Source organism: Sebastes fasciatus, chromosome 14 (genome assembly GCF_043250625.1).
Source record: "Sebastes fasciatus isolate fSebFas1 chromosome 14, fSebFas1.pri, whole genome shotgun sequence".
Taxonomy (NCBI): domain Eukaryota; kingdom Metazoa; phylum Chordata; class Actinopteri; order Perciformes; family Sebastidae; genus Sebastes; species Sebastes fasciatus.
The window spans coordinates 23,625,250-23,649,779 of record NC_133808.1 but is presented as its reverse complement, the minus strand read 5'-3'; the positions used below and the strand labels follow the sequence as shown (position 1 = coordinate 23,649,779).

The 24,530-nt window shown below is 35.6% G+C and overlaps 3 protein-coding genes across 3 annotated transcripts; all 3 read right to left on the bottom strand.

Moving 5' to 3' along the window:
• Positions 1-2,917: 2,917 nt before the first annotated feature.
• On the bottom strand, positions 2,918-6,225 carry LOC141782906 (histamine N-methyltransferase A-like). Its single transcript, XM_074659753.1, has 6 exons — positions 6,041-6,225; positions 5,839-5,891; positions 5,505-5,612; positions 4,036-4,166; positions 3,637-3,730; positions 2,918-3,484 (listed from the first exon to the last, which is right to left on the bottom strand). Exons 1-6 carry the CDS (start codon positions 6,199-6,201, stop codon positions 3,132-3,134), a joined length of 900 nt encoding a protein of 299 aa, XP_074515854.1. The 5' UTR covers positions 6,202-6,225; the 3' UTR covers positions 2,918-3,131.
• A 1,761-nt stretch (positions 6,226-7,986) lies between these two features.
• Positions 7,987-12,832, bottom strand: LOC141782910 (histamine N-methyltransferase-like). The gene is made up of 6 exons (XM_074659758.1): positions 12,491-12,832; positions 11,142-11,194; positions 10,739-10,846; positions 9,716-9,846; positions 8,724-8,817; positions 7,987-8,552 (listed from the first exon to the last, which is right to left on the bottom strand). The coding sequence occupies exons 1-6, from the start codon at positions 12,622-12,624 to the stop codon at positions 8,200-8,202; spliced, it is 873 nt and encodes a 290-aa protein (XP_074515859.1). The 5' UTR covers positions 12,625-12,832; the 3' UTR covers positions 7,987-8,199.
• A 459-nt stretch (positions 12,833-13,291) lies between these two features.
• On the bottom strand, positions 13,292-17,321 carry LOC141782909 (histamine N-methyltransferase-like). The gene is made up of 7 exons (XM_074659756.1): positions 17,251-17,321; positions 17,003-17,145; positions 16,494-16,546; positions 15,494-15,601; positions 15,204-15,334; positions 14,425-14,518; positions 13,292-14,152 (listed from the first exon to the last, which is right to left on the bottom strand). Exons 2-7 carry the CDS (start codon positions 17,134-17,136, stop codon positions 13,800-13,802), a joined length of 873 nt encoding a protein of 290 aa, XP_074515857.1. The 5' UTR covers positions 17,137-17,145; positions 17,251-17,321; the 3' UTR covers positions 13,292-13,799.
• Between the last annotated feature and the right edge of the window lie 7,209 nt (positions 17,322-24,530).

Below are 24,530 nucleotides of genomic sequence, written 5' to 3'. Positions count from 1 at the left end.
GTGTGATGTAATCCGAGCTTCTCCGTGCTTTGTTGGGCCGGCTCCGCATACTTTTAATGCATATACAGCTCATAACGTCGCCCCGACCGACGGCATCGGCGCAGAAGCGTAACACCCAACCTCCGGTTCCTCCTCAGGTAAACACTGTTATCGCGGACAGCCCTTTGGCTGTTGTTTAAACTGTTAGCGCTGTTAGCAGAATTTGTATACTTGTGTTTGTTCAGACAGTGTTTCTTCCCACCAAACCTACACTGTAAAAAAAAAGAGTGTAAAATAACGGAAATTTTCCGGCAGCAAGGGCGCCAGAAAATGTCTGTTAAAAAACGGAAAAATGCTGTCCGTTAATTAACATAAATAAACTGTAAAAAAAACAGTAATTATCTTTATATAATTAGCCTTTATTACTGTAATATTACAAGAAATATTTTACTTTTAACATATATGTATTGTTAGAATAGTCATACACCGTAAATCTAAGACCATTTACATATAAATCACAAATGAAAAATGTAATTTTACGTTGCAAAAGCCCAAATTTACATTAACTCTCAGAAGTTTTGCAAAACAAATCTGTTTCTTTACAAGAAATATTTTTAGAATTCCATGAAATCCTTTTCTTCTGACATAAATTAATTGTTGAAATAGAGTCATAAACATCTAAAAAACTGAATAATTATCTTTAAAAATGATCAAGAAAAGCTTAAATACAGATAGTTACGATTGTGATGACAAAAAAATACTGTAGATCTAAGACCATTTATGTATAAATCACAAATAAAACATGTCATTTTGAAATACAGACAAAAATGCAAAATGTCTTGAAAAAAACTGTTAAAAAAATGTTTTTTTTTACAGTGTATGGTAGATGCAAAAAATAAATGAAAGAAATATTTATAATTCACACATGAAATTACCACAGATGAAAATTTAGGTTTAATTCAGTATAAAATAATGACAAGAAAATAGTAGAGACACAATTCAGAAGAAAGAATAAGTAAAAACACATGTCTGGGTGTACGGCGGCTTTAAGGCACAAAGTCACACATGCATTCACAGGTGAATGAACTATTTGCTGTCATGTTTTTGTGTTAAATATTAGGCAGTTTGTCATTATTTACTCACCTTTTTTGACAAGGTAAAATCATTTTAACATAACCTGCAAGTGTCAGCTTTGGTAAATTTAATTGTACTATATTTTCTTAAAGGTTACTGAACATGAAAAATTTGTCTTGATCATTGTTTTAGTTTGTTACAAATATGAACATTGCTTTATTAATCTGTATCTCATTACTCTGGAAAAAACAAGACATAGTTGTCAACATTCATTGTTTATTGGCATTAAGTTGTAATATGTCAACATTACAGGCACCTATAGGTAGAGAATAAAAAGCTATGTATGTAGGTAGAGAAAAAAATAGTTTTCTCTTTTATCACTTGGATCTCGTCACTGTCTCTGTATTTGTGTGGAATTAGCATATCATTCTCGGCACACAGCACTGCATTCCTGTAATGAGTAGCTGACCCTGCACCTGTCAGTAGTGTGCATGCTGTTGATTTAACTCCAGTTTGCCATTTTGCATTTGGTAAATTATGTAAAGGGAGGACATAAACTGTTTTCCAGGCTGTGTGGATTATCCCAGTGGAGATGGCCAAGTTGAAGATATGAGTTATGCATTCTATAATCAGGCATTGAGAGGTTTAGGAGAAACAGCATCCAAATGATCAGATTTCCTAGTATCAGTAGTAAGAAGAGCATGGGTAACTTCCCTGAGACTAAAAGAGGACACACTGAAGCTTTGTGGAGAAGTACTACCCTGTAGTTTAGTCGTTGGTTAAAGGTTATGATTCAACTCACTGTTCGCAAACAGATGCAAAATGACTGTTAAAGACGGTGCAAATGGCTCTAGGGTCTGTCAATAGACTGTGTTTATTGTCAACATGAGTTAGGAAGGAGCTATTACTTTTCAATATTGATTTAACAACCTTCCAAAAGTCACTCTGGTGAAAGAGTGTAGGTATAGTGAAACTTGACTTTCTTAGCGCAGAAGTACAAGTTTGAAGTTTTTTGTTTTTTTACTATATAGCTTGAGCACAGGCTCTTCTTTTAGAATTAAAAAGATCAGCTAAGTCCGTGTAAACCATGGACTGGACCTAGCTTATTTTTTAAATTTTTTTTAAATCAACAATTACATTAAAAAAATGTATAAACTACAACTTGATTTAAAACAAGTTCTACATCAGAGATTTTGGTTACATTCGATATGGTACTGTTAAACAAGTCATGTAAAAAGCTTGATCATTGACTTTTTTCAGATTCCTTCTAGTTTCCACATGGGAGGTTACTTTCTTAATGCTCACATCTCTGATGCAGGCTTATAAGACAATGATCACATATCCCTGGGTCAAATGCAACACTTAAGATGTATGTATCAGGTTTATTACAGAGAATAATATCAATTAAGCTGGATTTTGAGATCTGATGCAGGTTTGGTCATGTGGGTTCAGAAATTAACTGTGTCAAATTCATCTCATTACAAGTATAAGTAGTAAAAGGGGCTCAGCTGGGGCTGATGGCTGCAACGTAGACAACTTTCAGACCACACAAGTAGCTGGAGATTCACAAATATATTTACTTTGATAAATGCTAAGTTGATGTACAAGTGATGACATGAGTTGTTAATTAGAGGCACATATAGAGATTTACAGATACCGATAGAGATTTACAGATACAAATCACTCTGCATTTATTTGTGCATTGTGTTTTACGAGTTACATAACTTGACATTTGTTTGAGAATACTTATGGGACTGTTTTGACATCATACATTTGTTTTAATTGTGCGCTGTCCCTACATAAATAAACAAAATTAGATGATATAAGGAACACAGGTTGTGGCAGTGATTTTAATCACCAAATAGATTCTGACTTGTTTTTATTGTTCATTTTGGTACACACACAGAGTCAATGAGGTGAATACAGGCTAAAGAGACTGAATACTAGGCCTACTGCACATAGTCAACTTAATTTTAGCAACAGGGGAAAATACACTGTACTTTAGATCAAATGGCAGGGTGAAGTGAACGCAAGAAGAGAAATCAGAATATATATGGACATTTTTCCATCGAACATACTCAAGCATAAACAATTATACAGCTTGAATTGATGTTGAAGAATACCCTGCCATCTTTTTCAGTGCTGCACTTGTTTCTGAGAAGGTCTAGCATGCCTGCTCTTATCTCTGGGGTGAAGGACTGGTAGAAGTGATCTTTCGCTGTAAAGAAACTCAGCAGATGTTCTCCAGTCTGGCTGCTTGGATTGAAGCACTCAGAGATGTCGAAGGTTTTGGAAATGACGTGCTCGTCATATTTCAGACCTTGGCTCTTCAGGCAGGAAATAACTTCTCTTGATGAGTGGTAGTCTTTGATGTCATTGATACAGAGCTCCTTCTTGTAAGTCTTCCACAGGATGTCCGAGCCAGCGTTAGCTGGATAGTATAATATTAAAAATATATATATATATTGGCAATTATAATCATGATTAATAATTTTGTTACAGTCAAGAGAAACCCTTGGTCATCGTCTGGTCTTATATAACAGTCAAGAGGGCTGTTAGCCTCATCACAGCATTACTACTTACATGCTGCAGTGATGATCATAAGCCTGCCATTGTTCTTCAGAAGGCTGTGGTAGAACTTGATGGTGTCGGCGAGGTTATCCACATAGTAGATCATCTGTTAAGGAGAGAGTTGTGGGGAAACTTTAATGTGACCTTCTGGATTGAAGCTCCTGTGCAAGTGCTTGAAGTGTTTTTGAATCACTCTAGTTCTTTCAAGGACACTTATGTCAGATCATACAGTATGTGTGTCTATTTATAGCACAGATCATTATACACTTGTTTGTCAGAAAAGTTTCAGCTGATTTGTTCCCCAATAAATTAACATGCAAAGAGAGAGAGCGAGGCCAGAAAGTGACCCAAAAATATTTTTGTTATTACATCATTTTCAAATTGAATGTCCAAGAAGCAAAGTTATCATACATGAACCATGTGTATGAAGTCAAATCTCTTCATGTCTCCTTTTGCTTTGACTTCCCTCATATAGTCATCACTTGTCATGAAATGCCAAGCAAATGGGATCTTCTGAAGGTTGATGGTCTTTGCTACCAAAGCTTCAAGTTGGACATAAAAAAACAGAAAACGTAGACAGTAACATTGCCATATATGTACTGCATAGAGTGCAACAGATTATGATCAGATAGCAATACATTAAGAGCATGCAGCTCCACAATTTCCCCACAATGCTTTGTGGGTATCAAAGTTAGTATTATGATCAAAAACAAATGCAGAAATAAGGTGGAATAAACAGATAACTTTGATTGTAGTCTGTGCTGTAGCAGTGATGATTGCTGAACCCTTTGCTCAGAGGGGTGTGTCCATAGAAATAGTATAAGAGTAGAATGGACATTGAACCGTTTGCTGTGGTCATGGCGATTGTTGTTATTTGTTATGGTGACATCACACATCAGTGGGGCCGTAAAGTGTGTCACACATTTTTGCTCCGGCGCTAAGCCGGAAGCGGAGGTAATCAGTTCAATTCATACTTTCTTTCTTACTTACTTAAAGCTGCAGTAGGCAGTATATTTTTGGCATCATTGGGCAAAAATTCCATAATAACCTTTTCAGCATATTGTAATTCAAGTGTTCTGAGAGATAACTACACTTCTGCTCCTCCTCATGGCTCTGTTTTCACGCTTTAAAAAATCTAGCCCATGACGGGAGACTTTGACCAATCACAGGTCATTTCATTGAGAGAGCGTTCCTATTGGCTGTGCTCCGGTCAAGTGACCGGAACTTGGCGTTCCTTCACCAGATTTCACAATGGTGGCTGTGTCACAAACTTTCTCATTTTACAGCTAAACCGTGCACTACAAGATGATTCGAAAAACATTTGAGGCGAGAAATAGACATTAACGTAACATAATATTGATTGATATTTGAAATATACATCACAAATTCTGTGTAATTCTGTTTTATGAGTAAAACGTTTTCAACGCATCTAAATAAACAAATGAAAAAATGACCTCATGGGTTTGTAACTTATATATGTGTGTAACGTGTTACATACATAGTTATGGGTAATTAACTGTGTTATTTACATAGATACATATTTTGATGTGATTAATGATTGATTATTAATCTGTTGTAGGCAATAATGTTACACTTTTGAAACAAATCAACAAATGCTGACAGACATCATAGATTTGTGACTTATACTGTACATGTGTAAGGTGTTACATGTGTAGTTATGGGTAATTAAATGTGTTATTCTCTGACATATAAGACTGAGTTATCCGACAAAAAGTACTACTATTGCTAATAATAATGTTTCATAAAAGGTTCCGAAGAAAGAAGGAAGAAGAAAACGAGACAGAAGAGACAAAAGTACAAAATCGAGAAATGATAAAAACAAAATCTTTTCACTGTTCAGTGTTCTGAATTGTAGATACCTTTGAAGTTATCTATCAGCTGAGAGCTGCCCTCCACAACGTCAGCAGTGATCGGGACAGCAGGGAATGTAGACTGCAGTAGAGCGATCATCTCGGCATCCAGCCCCCCTAGAATAAACCAGGAAGTCTATGAACTTTGAAATCCCACTGCCTCATTGTTGCTGCTTCAATGTGAAAAGCTCATGCACAAAAATGTATTTGTTTGGAATGTTGCAAACATTTCTTAAACATTCTGAACTGATTTTGAATATATTTAGGTCAAGTGTTTGCGTTCGTGAGTGAGTGAGAGAGAGAGAGAGAGAGAGTTACCAGTTGCTGTTATCTCATCACATACCTCCACCACTGCCGACACCAAGAACATCCAGGCTGCTTTTACCTGCTCCAATTCTGCATCAACACATGATAGATGGAAGTGTATGCAAACAAATGAAACGTTGAAATTGTAAATCAACAACCTCTACGCAGTCTGGGTAAGTCGTAAAATAGTTAAAAGATGAAATAAACAAGTGTAGCACTCCCAGCCTTTCTTCTTGTACCTTTTGAATTCTGCTGGCAGGATGTTGTGAAGACACTGGAGAATGATCTTGTGTTGTTCTGACTGTTCCAGGAAGACCTGAAAGTTTTGAACAGCATTGCCCTCATAACAAGTCTGCCTTGCTTCCGCAGCCATGACTGATTCCTGCAATGCATTACACATAGCAATCGGAAATTGAACAAATAGCGATATATGCATACAAAAAAACAGCTATTCAGAAATTAACTTTAAATCACTATGGTAAGCATCAATCGTACATTGTACGTATTCAACATTTACCTTGAATATGCGGAGTAGGTACAGGGACAGATAGTCAACTGTTGTCCGACTTCAAGTAGCAGTTACTCTCCGCTCCCTCAGGCTGGCTGCCTGTCCTCACATGAGATGTATAGCCCACATCTTCTGTGCTGTCAGATTCCTGTTCATGGACGCATTCCAGTGGCAATTAATGTACAGCCTCGTCATTCGTTTTTTTACAAAAATCCAAAATTTCTACAGAAATTTGTTTCAAATGTTTGCTAGTTAAACTTAACAGAGCAAATTATATTAGTTTATGAAGTCAAAAAGTAAAACATTCAGTATGTTTGTCCATTTGTTACACTTTTACTGTAATTTATAAGCCCCCACTTTTATGTAGTTAAAAACTTTGTAATCATAATCTATAGTATTTTAGGGTTACTAATACTATTGATGCTGTCACATTGATAAGGAAAACTTCTTATGAGTAACGAGCCGCAGGTCAGCTTTTTGCTCCTGATATGTGTTCAGATTATATTGTTCTGCATTTCTGTGTAGATGTTGTGGCCTGGTTACGGCGTCCTGCCACTAGAAGTTGTTGTTGGAGTGGAGTGGAGTGGAGTAGTGTTGAGGACTAGAGGGGAAGGAAGAAGACGGTGTTTTGTGTTATTCTTTAATCCTTGAAACTTCTTTCAGAAACTGCATGTGACCTCTAAAGGGCGCTAAGGGCATTAAGTGGTGAGACGCGTAATTTATGACCGGCTTGGTTAAGCTCACAGAGGAGAAACACAACAAAATTTAGTATCCATCCTGACCATTTGAGTTGTTTATTGTATTACGAGTTAAAGGCCCTGACATTATGAACCGATGATGAGAATCAGAACAAAACTAATTCTGCCATTAAAATGTACTTCAATTAATGTTTAATTAAGCAACTGAAAATAACTGAAGTTTGTGTAGAGGTTGGAGCTCTCATGCATATACTGGAGAAACAATATGAAGATACAGAGTACGTTTTACGACCTCATCTTCCTCGATTTTACGACTATCTACATTCCTGAGAGGCAGACCCTTTTGAGATATCATGCGGGTTTGGTCATGTGGGTTCAGAAATTAACTGTGTCAAATTCATCCCATTACAAGTAAAAGCAGTTAAAGGAGCTCAGCTGGGGCTGATGGCTGCAATATAGACAACTACAGCTTTAATAGTATTATTGTGACCAAATTCAACTTTCAGGGCAATAAAACCAAAGAATTTAGGAAGTGAATACCCTTTAATACTGCAACTGAGCATCTGAGTTTGACATAAACAGCCACATCACCTCCTCTACCACCCTGTCAATTCTAAATAAGTTATTGCCTAATTATTAATAGCTACCTCTGCATCACTAATATACATATATATATTTATATATTTATATATATATATTATAGGTCATCAGAAGCACTTTAAAGTCTGATCTGACGTGGATCGGGACACAATGTAATGAAGCTAAAACTGGTGTAACATTGTCAAATTTTACACAAATCACTCTGCATTTATTTGTGCATTGTGTTTTACGAGTTGCATGACTTGACATTTGTTTGAGAATAATTATGAGACTGTTTTGACACCATAGATTTGTTTTAATTGTGCGCTGTCCCTGCATAAATAAACAAAATTAGATGATATAAGGAACACAGGCTATGGCAGTGATTTTAATCACCAAATAGCATCTGACTTGTTTTTATTGTTCATTTTGGTACACACACAGAGTCAATGAGGTGAATACAGGCTAAAGAGAATGTATACTAGGCCTACTGCACATAGTAAACTTAATTTTAGCAACAGGGGAAAATACACTGTGCTTTAGATCAAATGGCAGGGTGAAGTGAATGCAAGAGAAATCAGAATATATATGGACATTTTTCCATTGAACATACTCAAGCATGAACAATTATGCAGCTTGCATTGATGTTGAAGAATACCCTGCCATCTTTTTCAGTGCTGCACTTGTTTCTGAGAAGGTCTAGCATGCCTGCTCTTATCTCTGGGGTGAAGGACTGGTAGAAGTGATCTTTCGCTGTAAAGAAACTCAGCAGATGTTCTCCAGTCTGGCTGCTTGGATTGAAGCACTCAGAGATGTCGAAGGTAATGGGAATGGCGTGCTCCTCATATTTCAGACCCTGGCTCTTCAGGCTGTCAATAACCCATCCTGATGAGCGGAAGTCTTTGATGTCATCGACGCAGAGCTCCTTCTTGAGTGTCTTCCACAGGATGTCCGAGCCAGAGTTAGCTGGATAGTATAATATTAAATAATAATAATAACAAATATATTGGCAATAATCATACTTATTATTAATAATTTTGTCACAGTCAAGATAAACTCTTGGTCATCTTCTAATCTTATATAACAGTCAAGAGGGCTGGTAGCCTCAACAGTCCTCAACACAACATTACTACTTACCTTCTGCAACGATGATCATAAGCCTGCCATTGTTCTTCAGAAGGCTGTGGTAGAACTTGATGGTGTCGTCGAGGTTATCCACAAAGTAGATCATCTGTTAAGGCGAGAGTTGTGGGGATCTTTTAATCTGACCTTTTGGATTGAAGCTCCTGTGCAAGTTTGAAGTGTTTTGGAATAGTTCTGTCAAGGACACTTATGTGAGATTATCAACCTTGTCTCCTACAAAATTACGTTCCCATACAACTAAACTGCATTCTCAAATACATTTTGAGGAAAATGTATTTTCCCCCAGGTCGCAGTTTTAAAGAGTTTTAAACATGTGGTTGTGAGGTTCTGAGTAGTTAGACCCAAATGCAGGACGAAGACAGAGGGTGATGAGGTGAGTAATGGAGTGAGCATTGGTGAACAGGCAGCAAGCCTGTGGCATAGTGGAGATTGGCTGAAGGCAGAAGAGTGACAGAAGCTCAGGAGCAGGGAATGATCCTGGAGCACAAGGAGACTACAGGTTAGGTTCTGAGTCACACACGAGATAGAGATCTGGAGACAGAGAACAATACCACTTAGGTTGTTCAACGATCTGACGGAGAACAGTTGGAGAGCCGGGGTCTTAATACTGCAGGCTTGATGAGATGATGGCAGACGGGTGAGTAGACTAAGTGGATGATGAATGACTGGTGTTTCGAGTCAGGGTATTAACGTATTTCTGATATGCCAAAAACAAACATTATCTGCGATTAAATATCTTTCCCTTGAAACGTAATTGATGCAGTTTCGTTGTATGGGAAGGTAATTTTTAGGAGAGAGGGCTACAGTATATGTGTCTATTTACAGCACTGATCGTTATACACTTTTGTTTGGCAGAAAAGCTTCTGCTGACTTGCTCCCCAATGAATGAATGAACATGCAAAGCCCAGAGGCCAGAAAGTGACCCAAAATACTTTTGTCATTGCATCATTTCTAAATTAAATGTCCAAGAAGCAAAGTTATCATACATGAATCATGTGTATGAAGTCAAAAGTCTTCAAGTCTCCTTTTGCTTTGACTTCCGTCACATAGTCATCATTCGTCATGAAATGCCAAGCGAATGGGATCTTCTGAAGGTTGGTGGTCTTTGCTACCAAAGCTATGAGTTGGACAGAAGAAAAACAGAAAAGGCAGTCAATATAAATCAACATAAATTATATGTACTGTATACAGTGCAAAAGAAAACATGTTATATTACAAACCATGACCTAGGCACAGAATATGATCAGATATGAAACCAATAGTGTAGCTGCTAGCAATACATTAAGAGCATGCAGCTTTACAATTCCCCCACAATGCTTTGTTGGTACCAAAGTTAGTATTATGATCAAGATCAAATGCAGAAATAAGGGGTGTGGAGACAGATAACTTGATTGCAGTCTGTGGTGAAGAAGTGATGATTGCTGAACCATTTGTTCAGAGGGGTCTGTCAATCAGAGAAGTCCAGGATGCAATGACCAAAAACATTGATCTGTGTGTTCAGATCTGATAGCATTGAAATATCTGCTGATGTGCTATCAGATTTGTTCCCACATACTTTTAGAAATGTTTTTTATCCTTTTTTACACAATCACCAGGCAGTGTTAACATACATAGCCTACATCTGTTCAAGCTACATCTGTTTTTAGTTATTTTTATATTAAGAATATACTGTAACTACATCACAAATTATGTGTAATTCTATTTCATGAGTAGAAACTTTTGAAAGCATTTATAAACAAAAGAACAAATGCTGACAGATCTCATGGGTTTATAACTTATATATGTAAAAGGTGTAGTTATGGGTAATTAAATGTGTTATTTTCTGACATAAGGTATGACTACTGCTAACAATAATGATAATGATAATAATAATAATAATAATAATAATAATAATAATAATAATAATAATAATCAAAATAATGCTTCATTAAAGGTTCCAAAGAAAGAAGGAAGAAGAGAGAAAAATAAAAAAAAACATAGCACTGCGCGGCGCTCTCAATTGACGATACCTTTGAAGTTGTCTGTGAGCTCAGAGCTGCCCTCCACAACGTCAGCAGTGATCAGGACAGCAGGGAATGTAGACTGCAGTAGAGCGAGTATTTGGACATCCAGCTCTCCTGGAATAAAGCAGGAAGTCTTTAGACTTTTGAAATCCAACTGCCTCAGTGTAATACGGCGTCAATGTGAAAAGCTCATGCACCAAAATGTATTTGTTTGGAATATTGCAAACATTTCTTAAACATTAATTTTCAATTTTTTAGGTTGAACTTGGTGTGTGTGTGTGTATTTTGCACAGAAAAGGGACTGTGGATTGTGACCCTCAACTCTTAGACTGGAAGCACAAAACGAAGGGATCTCTTCAGAACTGCGCACTACATTAACAGTTACCAGTTGCTGTATCTCATCACATACCTCCACCACTTCCGACACCAAGAACATCCAGACTGCTTTTGCCTGCTCCAATTCTGCATCAACACATGATAGATGGATAGAAGGATACAATTGTTACTTACAATTGAATCTGTAAACAAAGTACAACTTGAAATGGTAAAAATAAATAAATAAACTAATAACTGCATTTGTGTTACCCAATAGCACATAATAACTAAAATATATTTTTCATTATGTTGTTGATTCATACCAATAATTTATTTATTTATTAATAATTTTTGGCCTGATTGCTGAAATTTCTGACTTTAAGAATTCACCCTCTTAAACAAAACATCTAAAGACATTTAAAAACTGCAGTGTCTCACTCCTCCAATAAAAGTAGCTTAAATGTTATGTATCATTTATTTTGCATTACTTTCTAAGAAACCCATATGTAGTCATGCACAACACATCCCTCCAATTGGAGACTCTATATTGAAAGCACATTATATCAATCCTGCTGCTGTATGGAAACAAGAATTTACAGTTATCAAATGAGAAATAACTGCACAGAACATCCTACAAGCAGTTGTGGATGTCAAGTCAAGTTTATTTACACCTTTAAAAACAACTGGAGTTGACCAAAGTGCTGTACAAGTTAAAGTGAGCAGCGAGTAAAATATCATCAACAAAGCAACAAAAGAACATTTCCCTCTGGTTCCCACAATAAATCATTCATTACTCCCCACCAACTGTCCATGTCTGCATTTGGGTACCCCTGCAACACTCACAATATCCACTTTAAAGCCTGTAACAACAACATACGGCTGCTGTTTCAAAATCAAAGAACAAATTTAGTAATCAGAGCACTTGCATAAGAACGTAGCACTATGAGAGAGCTAAATATTTTTCTGAGTTTATGAATGATTCTTTGTCAAAATCAGCAGAGGGAGCTACAGATAGCAAGCAGCTGTGATAGCAGGAATTGTGTATTCTTGTTTCACAGTAAGGTAAAACAGCTTATATTACCATATTCAACTGTAGCCGGTGCTAGTAATTTTTTTGCTCACAGCTACAGCATTTTGTAATCATTATAAGTACGTTTCTATTATTTTGATCATCATTGTTTGTTCGTGCGTGTCGTCAAAACTTTTTGTATGCATTTCATTTGTTCATTCTAAATTCACAGAATTACTGTAATTGTGCTTGCATTGTTATATAACACTAAATATTAAGTGAGGTGCATTTCAATTATGTAGCATATTAGCCTAGGATCATTGAATCTCATTTATCTGTAGTGGTATTATTTTCTATTGTTTGTTGTGTCAAAATGTATTAGCACTTAGTAAAAGATGAAAAAAAAACAGTGTAGCATGCCTTTTTTGTTGTACATTTTAAATTCTCCTGGCAAGATGTTGTGGAAACACTGGAGAATGGCCTCACGCTCTCCCGACTGTTCCTGGAAGACCTGAAAGTCTGTTACAGAGTTTCCCTCATAACAAGTCTGCATTGCTTCTGCAGCCATGACTGATTCCTGCAATGCATTACAGTACACATAATGGTTGGAAATCAAACAAATATCAAGGATTTATGCATGCAAAAAAACCTTTAAATTACTAGGGTACGCATCAGTCAAATGTTGTAAGTATGTCCAGCAGTTTCCTTGAAGATGTGGAGAGTAAGGACAGAGAGTCAACTGTTCCCTAAGCCTAACTTAAACAAAACACCTTAGGGCCTAAGGTTGACAGTTACATTCCTCTCCCTTAGGCTGTTTGGCTGTCCTCCCATGAGCTTTAGATGTTTTGTACATTTTGCACACCTATATGAACTGTAGCCAATCAGAGTCTTTGCTGTCAGATTCCTATTCATGGATGTATTCCAGTGGTAATTCGATATCCTAGGGATAAGGGAAGCAACAAGACAGCCAAAGTACTGCCGTTTATTGTTTAGCGCACAGGGTACCCCCAAAAGGTACAACTACCACGCTGTCAACCATCATACCAAATTTGAAGTTCCTAAATTAAATAGTTTCCAAGTTCTGCTCCGGAAACGAAAGTGTGACACATGAACGGACGGACGGAAGGTCACGCTGAGCGCTATATACCCCCTTTTTATACCCACATTACTTAAGTTACTCAAAACAAAATAAACACATTACTCAGTTAGATGAACAAAGGTTTTATTTGATTTGGTTTGTTATTTTCTCAGAGCGTCAACTCTATGTTCTAAGTAATCTAAGCAAGTGTTCTGGTGTTATCATTATTCTTCTCCTCCATGAAAAGTACCTATAAGCGCTTGTGCATATATCATGCTATAGTGTGCTAAGGAAATGTTTACATAGAAACACATCATGACCTAGCATATAACATGAGTCATCACAGAGCAACCTGTTTAACCACTTTGAATCAGATTATAGCCTTGTCAAACTACAAGTAAAAACATGATTTGGTCCTGCAAACCACAAATCACTAAAAGTCACATACTGTACCTCCACCAAGGCTACATACTCTTCTAAATGTGTTATTCAAAAAACAAACAAGATGCACATGCAGGTTAGGTGACATGGTGACTCTACATCGCTGGTTTGTATGAATGTGTTTGTTTATGTATGTACTATGTGTTAAACTGCAGGCCTATTCAGGGTAAAGTGAATGCAAGAAGAAAAATCAACATATATGAACCTTTTTCAATAGAACATACTCACGCATAAACAAATATGCAGTTCACACCACAACTGAAGAATACCCTGCCATCTTTTTTAGTGCTGCTCTTGTTTCTGAGAAGCTCTAACATGCCTGCTCTGATCTCTGGGGTGAAGGACTGGTAGAAGTGATCTTTCGCTGTAAAGAAATTCAGCAGACGTTCTCCAGTCTGGCTGCTTGGATTGAAGCACTCAGAGATGTCGAAGGTGTTGGAAATGGCGTGCTCCTCATATTTCAGACCCTGGCTCTTCAGGCAGGAAATAACCTCTCTTGATGAGCGGGACACTTCGATGCCATTGATACAGAGCTCCTTCGCGTAAGTCTTCCACAGGATGTCCCAGCCAGTGCCATCTTGATTGTATGAGATTAAAAAATACATTATTCCAGAAGTATTATATCGGCAATTATAATTTATATTACTATCAGTCCTCAACACAGTGTGCCAGATCATCTGCAATTTTTTTGTACAACACAGAAAACCCAAGAGGGCACTGTTCTTCCAGCACAAACAGAAATAAGTATCAGCCTGGGTATATGAAGTGTGCTCTTTAATAAAGATTAACACACAGGATAAGAGAAAGGACAGAAAGCAGTATGGAAAACTGGTAAGCAGTTCTACTTACCTGCTTGAACGATGATCATAAGCATGCCATTTTTCTTCAGAAGGCTGTGGTAGAACTTGATGGAGTCGTCGAGGTTATCCAAGAAATAGATCATCTGTTAAGGAGAGAGTTGTGGGGAACTTTTAATGTGACCTTTTGGATTGAAGCATGTGTCCTAAGGCAGAAAATGATCATCTGTTTGTACCTTGGCTTTCTATGTTTGCATGTTTTAAGAGTTGATTTTAATTATTTAAGTTGTATTGGACAGTTTAATATATATTCTTATTTGTTTATTGCATGTTTTAAGAATGTACAGTTTTTGAACCAGGTATATATTTTAGTGCTCACTCTGCCCTTTGATCCCTGCAATCTGAACCTTAATTACTAATTCATCACTGAGTCATTTTATTTTCATTTTCATTCTCGTTTTTATGGTATATTTTAGAGTATAAATAAATTAATACTTAAACAGTTGTTTTGTGTACTGTGTTGGTGATTTATGCTGCAGTCCCCCTGATTTTAAAGAACCTGAACAGACCGCTATTAATATTGTATATTATTATAGGCTAAATTATTAAATCCTAAGCTTTTTGGGTGCCTAAAAATGTCTTATTCAGCATTCAGTTGTACTTAGCTCCACCCTCTCGTGTCACTTCTGGTTGCAACAAACCAAGGTGGCGACGACCAAAAACCATGATGGCAAAAGCCAAAGTACAACTTCACAGTCCACTTATTACAGTCTATGATCCATGATTGTCACAATTCTTAAATTGAATGTCTAAAAAGCAAAGTCATCATACATGAACCATGTGTATGAAGTCAAATCTCTTCATGTCTCCTTTTGCTTTGACTTCCATCTCATAGTCCTCACTCTTCATGAAATGCCAAGCAAATGGGATCGTCTGAAGGTTGGTGGTCTTTGCTACCAGAGCTGTTAGTTGGACATAAAAAACAGAGAAAGCAGATAATAATGTTGAGGTATATGTATACAGTATACAACTGAAGAAGGCAAAGGGATAAGAGATACAAATACAAATCTCAAAATGAAAACAAAAACATGTCACAGTGAGTCGTTCTCAATTGTCGATACCTTTGAAGATGTCTGTGAGCTCAGAGCTGCCCTCCACGATGTCAGCAGTGATCGGGACGGCAGGTAATGTAGACTGCAGTAGAGTGAGCAGCTCGACATCCATATTACCTGGAACAAACCATGAAGTCTTTAGACTTGGAAATCCAACTGCCTCAGTGTTGCTGGTTTACATACTCACATTTTAGTTCAGTATTTGAAAAGACTGATATTCTGCACACAAGATAATATTTAAGCAAAATAAAACAAATATCAGGATCCTTTCTGCCAATGTGCCAGTTTAAGTGATGGGGGACAAAACCCACAGTCCTTTTATCTGCATTTAAAAGATTATAGTAAGTAAATATGAGGCATCGTCTTTTTAGTAAGAATTTGTCTGGACCAAGTATTTATTTTTATATTTTTATAGTATTTTTGCACAGAAAAGGGACTTTGGATTTGGTTTCCCATCACTTAAACTGGAAGTGTTTAGTTGACAATGAAGGGATCTGAACAGAAGGAATGATTACAGCAGCATAAAATCTGTCCATATTCATATTGACTACTGTTTTAAGACATACTTGAATAAATTGTGAATTTAATATTTAAGCTACTTCTGCATATCACACATCACTGCAATAGTGCTATGAAATTTCTATGATGCCGTTTATTACATTCATTTGTCAGCTGCCTTTTGTCCAACATGCTTTATGTTTTGACTAACTTGCTCTACCACCTGAGTTACAGCCTCCCACCAAACCTACCTCCTCAAATGGAAATATATTAATAGTTTCAGTACAATAACAGCCTGTACCAATTATTCTAACCCACTGAAATACAAATATTGAAGAGTATTCTTTACATTTTGTATGCATTTATTTATTTTCAGACACAGCAGTAACAAGGGTTTGTTATTAAAAGGCCAAATTACGCTACAGTCAGTAACAGAGCCCAAACTATTTCAGCAAACCACAACAACATGTGTTCATACAACAGTTACCGGTTGCTTTATCTCATCACATACCTCCACCACTTCCAACACCAAGAACATCCAGGCTGCCTCTTCCTGCTCCAATTCTGCATCAAAACATGGTGATTGTGTGTCATTATTATTATGAATCCTTCATTAAACACAGTATAGAGCACTATAAAATCTGTACAAGATTAAAATTCATCAAAAAGTCAAAAAGCAATGGTCAACAACAAAAAAAAACATGCCCAAGTGGTAACAAAATTGAACTGTGTTGCCACCCATAACACACTTCGATGTTATCAGAGTTGTGTGGACATGGCAAATGGGCACAAAAAATGTACTTTTCACCAACGGAAAGGGCTTTATGATTGTGTTACTGTAGAACTAGTGCCAGCTTTTACCTGCATACAATTATAGACATCTCCTCTCCTTTTGAAAGGGCGTTTTCCAACTTTTGAGAGGAGTCATAAAGTGAGAACTCAGTGAATGAGCAATAGTAAACAATTGTTAAATTAGAAAAACAAAGTGCAGTGTAGCACCCCCAGCCTTTCTTCTTGTACCTTTTAAATTGTCCTGGCAGGATGTGGTGAAGAAACTGGAGAATGATCTTGTGGTCTCCTGATTGTTCCAGGTAGAACAGAAAGTTTTGGACGATACTGCCCTCATAACAAGTCTGATGTGCTTCTGCAGCCATGACTGATTCCTGCAATGTTTTACACATAGGAAATCAAAACAAAATAAATATATATATATATACATATATATATATATATGCATTAATCATTCATTGTAAGCATTCAACACTTACCTTGAAAATGCGGAGTGTAAGGACAGAGTTGAGTTCCCTCACTCTTAAGTAGCAGTTACCACCCTTCCCTCCCACAGGCTGGCTGGCTGTCCTCAAAAGCTTTTATTGTGCAACTCTTGAAAAATTAATCAGTCGCATAAATCTTACCTATGCATCCCAGTCAGCGCTGTCAGATTCCTGGACGTTTTCCAGTGGCAATTTGAAACCAGTCTTCATCGTTGATCGTTTACAACAATTCAAAATTTCAATAGAAATTTGTTTCAAATGTTCAAATTCAACCTGTTCAACCTGTAAACATGCAGAATGATGCGGGTGAATTTCTGGACCTTTACGTCCCACGTAAATGCTCTGCTAGCAACAGAATCATTGGAACAAAACAAGAAGGTTGTTGATCCTGACCTACAGCCATATCATTTCATATGCGACGTACTGACATTTGTCGACGACTGTATTGTCAGGGGTTTTTACTGCCTTATTCATAGACAGTGCTCATGAGACCCATCAGGGTATTGTCTGCACAAAACAACGCCTAAAAGAACTGTACTGGTGGCCAAAAATGGACACACAGGTGGAAATGCTGATTAAGGACTGTACTACATGTAGACAAAACGATAAGCCAGTTGTGACTTACAATGCTCCACTCCATCCTGTGCCAATACCTGCTGCTGCATGGGAAAAGGTCTCGTCTTTAAGTAATACAGTTACTCTCCTACCACAGGCTGTCTGGCTGTCCTCACATGAGCTTTTGATGTGTAACTCTTGAAAGATTAATGTGTAGCCTACAGCTTCTGTGCTGTCAGATTCCTGTTCATTGACGTATCCCAGTGGCAATTCAATATCAGCCTCATCATTAGTCTTTTACGAAATTTGTTTCAAATGTTTGATAGTTAAACTTAACAGAGCAAATTATATTATTTCATAAAGTCAAACAGTAAAACATTCAATATGTTGTACATTTGTTACACTTTTACTGTAATTTGTATGCCCCCACTTTTATGTAGTTAAAAACTTTGCAATCATGATCTATAGTACTTTGAGGAGCTTACACTATGGATGCTGTCACATTAATAGGCAAAACCTCTTATTAGTAACAAGCCGTGGGTCAACTTTTTGCTTCTGATATGTGTTGTGTTCAGATTATATTGTTCTGGATTTGCATGTAGATGTTGTGGCCTGGTTACGGCGTCCTGCCGCTAGAAGTTGTTGTTGTTTGAGTGGAGTAGTGTTGAGGACGAGAGGGGAAGGAAGAAGAGGGTGTTGTGAAGTTACCTCTTACGTATCTGTTGTGAGGAAACAAGTCAGCAGTATACATTTTACAGATTTGTGAGCTTCCTTGCATAATTGGGTATGTACTCTGTAACCAAATTCTAATATTGTTCAATGTTTTTAAAATGTGAATTTCTCTGCATCTTAAATAAAATAGTGTTATTAAAATATATCACGCAGCATTAAGTGCTGTTGTTCTTGATCCCAATATAAATTTGTCTGTGCATAGTACCATAGTACCTTTCAAGATGACACAATTGGTGACCAGGGTTTTCATGTGTTACTTATTTTTTTATTTACTAAGCAGATGACATTCCTCTGCAGTTAAAAATTAAAAACCACTAGAACTACAACGGTTTGCTCTGAAGATTCCGGGGCGTTTATTGTGAAATATTAATCATGCTTTTTTTCCAGAACAGAAACTTGTCCCCATAGATGAGTTTTTCCTGTTTATGATCTCCTGTCAACTGGTTGCAGCCAGACCCAACAGTCAGCAGAATAATTATAAAATGGGCCAACTTCCTCTACTGCCCGCTCAGATCTGTGTGAACATTGATGACACTTGAAAAATTAGAGCTCATCTTCCACATGAGTTTAGGATCTATGCAGACACCCAGGTAATCATTGACTGTACAGAGCTGTGCTTCAAAACGTCTTATTTGACATTTAATACTATGACTTTTTTAACATACTATATTGTGACTTTGTATGACTTTTTTCTACATACTATACTTTGACTTTTTTTGACCTACTATATTGTGACTTTTTATGACTTTTTTCGACATGCTGAACTATGACTTTTTATGACTTTTTTCTACATACAATAATATAACTTTTTTCGACATGCCATACTATGACTTTTGGACTTTTTTCGACATGCTATACTATGTCTTTTTTCATTTTTTTGACATACTATACGATGGCTTTTTTTATTATACTATACTGTGACTTTGTCATCCTTTTTTCAACATACTATACTATGACATTTTATGATTTTTTTGGGGATATACTATATTATGACTTGTTTCAACTTTTTTTTTACATACTACACTATGACTTTTAAAAAAAAAAATCTACATACTTTACTATGACTTTTTTTACATACTATACTAAGACGTTTTTTACATACTATACTATGACTTTGTTTTTTTTTTCAACCTTTTGACATACTATATTACTTTTTTTTTTACAAACTATACAATGTCTTTTTTGTGAGTTTTTTTCGACATATTATACTATGATTTTTTGGGATTTTTTTTCTTCATACTATATTATGACTTTTTAAGACACACTAAACTATGATTTTTTTAAATTTTGCGACATACTATCCTATGACTTTTTTTTGTTGACATATTATACTATGACTTTTTTTTGACATACTATAATATAACTTATAATTTTTTTCTTATGTCGAAAACTTTCATGAAAAAAAGTCATAGTGCAGTACGTTGAAAAAATTCATGAAAAAAAGTCACAGTAAAGTATGTCAAAATATTTCATGAAAAAAAGTCATAGTATAGTATGTCGAAAACTTTCATGAAAAAAGTTTTAGTATTGATGGTCGAAACATTTCATGAAAAAAAGTCATAGTATAGTATGTCGAAATATTTCATGAAAAAAGTCACAGTAAAGTATGTCGAAAACTTTCATGAAAAAAAGTTTTAGTATTTATTGTCGAAAACTTTCATGAAAAAAAGTTATAGTATTTATTGTCGAAGAAATTTCATGAAAAAAAGTCATAGTATAGTTTCTTAATAAATTTCATGAAAAAAAAGTCATAGCAGAGTGTGTCGGAATATTTTATGAAAATAAAGTCATGGTATAGTATGTCGGAATATTTCATGAAAAAAAGTCGTAGTATAGTATGTCGAAAACTTTCATGAAAAAAAGTTATAGTATTTATTGTCGAAAAAATTCATGAAAAAAAGTCATAGTATAGTTTCTTAATAAATTTCATGAAAAAAAGTCATAGCAGAGTGTGTCGGAATATTTTATGAAAACATTTTTAAGTATAGTTTGTTGATACATTTTATGAAAAAAGTTATGTTATAGAATTGACAGAATGAATGAATGACAAGGACTGCACCACAGCAAAACTCACGTTGTACAGCCTTCATCACATTGTACAGTTAAGTGCTTTGATCGCACCACACTCCATTTAAAGGGGAAAAAAAAAACATTACTCAGGTAGATGAACATAGGTTTTATTTGATTTGGTTTGTTATTTTCTCTTTAACCCGATAGGGTTAGGGTTAGGGGGTTAGGGTTAGGGTTAGGGTTAGGGGGTTAGGGTTAGGAGGTTAGGGGGGTTAGGGTTAGGGTTAGGGGGTTAGGGTTAGGGGTTAGGGTTAGGGGTTAGGGTTACGGTTAGGGTTAGGGGTTAGGGTTAGGGTTAGGGTTAGGGGTTAGGGTTAGGGTTAGGGGTTAGGGTTAGGGGTTAGGGTTAGGGGTTAGGGTTAGGGTTAGGGGTTAGGGTTAGGGGTTAGGGTTAGGGTTAGGGTTAGGGGTTAGGGTTAGGGTTAGGGTTAGGGTTACATATTATTATAGGGTTAGGGTTAGGGTTAGGGTTAGGGTTAGGGTTAGGGTAAAATGGTTGAGTCAGGGTAAGGTTAGGGGGTTGGGGTTCAAGTAGGGGGTTAGGGTAAGGTTAGGTGGTTTGGTGTTCAGGTAGGGGGGTAGGGTTAGGGTTAGGATAAGAGGGTGGGTAAGGGTTAAGGTTAGGAATTAAATGAGGAAGTACTGACGCAACTGTCTGAGGATGAACTTGGCTGTGGTGGGCGTCCAGGTGAGATTGTCCGATTCCGTTATGAAGTCCTGGGGTGGGATTGCAGGGATATGTTGAAGAGTGCTGATGACCTTGTTGATGTGGGTTAGGGGGGGTTAGGGTTATTTTGTAACAATTCAGTCAACTTTGGTTATCTGTAACATAAGTTTTTATATTTCACTTTTTCATTTGAAGTTAGCTCTCAAAACTCACTGTCACATAAGGATTGAACTTACAGTACACCAAACAGATATCTACCGCCCTGAGCTATTTCACAAGTCATAAAATCACATGTCAAAAAAAGTGTTCAAAAAAGTCAAACTATAGTATGTCTAAAAAATAAAATAAAAGTCATGGTAAAGTATGTTGAAAAAGAGTCATACTATAGGATGTTGAAATTTGTTTTAAAAAGTCATAGTATAGTATGTCAAAAAAAGTCACAGTATAGTATGTCAAAAAATTAAAAAGTCATAGTATAGTATGTCAAAAAATATTCATAGTATGGAGTGTCAAAAAAGTAATAAATAGTCAGACAATAGTATGTTATAAAAGTCATTGTATAGTATGGGGAAGATAATCATTGAATATTATGTCAAAAAAAGTTATAAAAAAATAAATAGTATAGTATGTAGAAAAAGGTATTTAAAAAAGTCATAGTATGGTATGTCAAAAAAAGTCATAAGATGTCATAGTATATAGTATGTCGAAAAAAGTCACAGTATAGTATTTCGAGAAAAGTCATAAAATATTATAGTATAGCATGATCAAAAAAGTCATTAAAAAGTCATAGTATAGTACGTTGAAAAAGTCATGAAAACGTCATGGTATAGTATTTCAAAAAAAGTCATATAGTATGTAGGAAAAAGTCCCAAAAATGTCAGATTATCTTGATAAAAGACAGTATAGTGCGTCAAAAAAAAGTCATAAATGGTTTGACAATAATATGTTAAAAAAGTAGTTTTATTTTATGTGGAAAAAAGTCATAGAATAGTATGTCGAAAAAAGTTATGAAAAAGACATAGTCTAGTATGTAGAAAAAGTTATTGAAAAAAATAATTTTATAGTATGTTGAAAAAAAGTCATAAAAATCGTCATAGTATATTATGTCGTAGAAGTAATAAAACAGTTATATCATAGTACGTGAAAAAAAGTAAAAAAATAGTATGTCGAAAAAAGAAATCACAAAAAAGACATAGTATACTATATAGAAACAAGTCATTAAAAATCATAGTAAAGTATATCTCAAAAAGTCATGAAAAAGTCATAGTATAGTATGTAAAAAAAAGTCATGGTATAGTATGCCAAAAATAATCATTGTATAGTAAGTTGAAAAAAAATCATAAAAACGTCATAGTATTGTATGTCTCAAAAAGTCATGAAAAGGTCATAGTACAGTTTGTTGAGAAAAAAAACATAGTAAAGTATGTCGAAAAAAGTAATAAAAAAGTCAAAGTATAGTTTGTTGATACATTTTATGAATGTCGAAGAAAAGTCATAGTAAAGTATGTCGACAAAAATCACTAAAAAGTAATAGTATAGTATGTCAAAAAAGTCAAAGTATAGTATGTCGAAAACAGTCATAAAAAAGTCATAGTATATATGTCGAAAAAAGTAATTAATAAGTTATAGTATAGAATGTCGAAAAAGTAGTAAAAAGTCATAGTAAAGTTTGTCAACAAGTCATTAAAAAGTCAGAGTATAGTATGACGTATGATTTACTTTTCAGCAACATGATATTTTTATGACAATTTTATGAGACATAGTATAGTATGATCATTTTTATGACATTTTTAAGACATACTTTACTAAAATATTTGTAATGCCATTTTTATGACATATTAGAGTAAGATGTTTTTATGACATTTGTATGACTCTTTTATCGCATACTATACTAAAATATGTTTTAATGCAATTTTTATGACATACTCTGATATTTTTACGATTCTTTTATTGCACACTATAATATATTGTTATGACATTTCTATGAGATACTATACTAAGATATTTTTAAAACATCATATTATTGTATGTCTTTTAAATGTCTATTAAAATGTATTTGGTATATTGTGATTGTGATTATTTTGTGATTATTATTTGTGAAATGTAATTATTCATTAATATGTAATTAGCTTTGGCAATAATGTAAACTGAACATTCATGCCAATAAAGCTTATTTGAATTTGGTGATATTTTTATGATATTTTCATGACATAATGTAGTATGATATTTTTATTAGACATAATATACTATAATATGTTTTATGGCATTTATAAGACATACTATACTCTGATACTTTTAATTATTTTTGTATATATACTATGATATTTCATGACATTTTTATGACTCTTGTATGGCATACTAGACTCTGACTTTTTGAATTACATTTCTTTGGCATACTATACTATATATACTTATCGTTATACACCTCCAACATATGGTAAGTGGGTAGCTGCCTCTGCTGGGCATTCCTAACTGATTTAGGAAACCTCTGGTGCTACTGAAATAATTTGGGACTTGAGACCAAGTCTCAACACGTAGACAACGCGTTTATGCATGGCACTTATTCTTAATTGTAAGACAAAGAACAAAATTATTCAAGTATATTACTGCTTTTACACACATTCACACCTGGGAGTATTCTGCTACTGTCGACTGATGAGCGGCTCCGCTGGATCATGTGAGTGCTAGCTGCCTTTCTCATTCATTTTTCCAGAGCACACTTTTCATGAGTTGACCTGGGGAGCTGAACCAGAATTCTCTCGTGCGTAACCTCGCTAGATTGAGGCACAGTGGTCTCCCACTTTCCCTTAGAAAGGGGAAAATGACAGATTTCAAGCTTGTTGCGTATGTTGTGCAGTCAAAAGCAACCTTGGAAAAAAGAGAAAACAAGCAGCCTTAGCTGCAGCCACAGTTAATCCAATTTTACTGCAGATACCTCTGTCTGTGTCGTGTGATTTACATTTCAAAGACTGAAAAACTGTTTTATGCAGTTTTAAATTGTACCTACATTTTTGTTTCCATGTAACTTTCAAATTATTTGTTCATTTTCAGTTTAATTTTATAGTTTGTACAGCAGCATTGCTTGACATTCATTTATTGTGTATGTGTGTGTGTCAGCTATTTCTTAGTATTTTTGATAGTAGAGATGATCAGTGATCTACCCGTACTTGTATTTGATAGACAGTTACCGATGCTGCCCTCAAGATGGTGCCAATACTTCATGGATAGCCAGCAGCTACCACTGCACCTG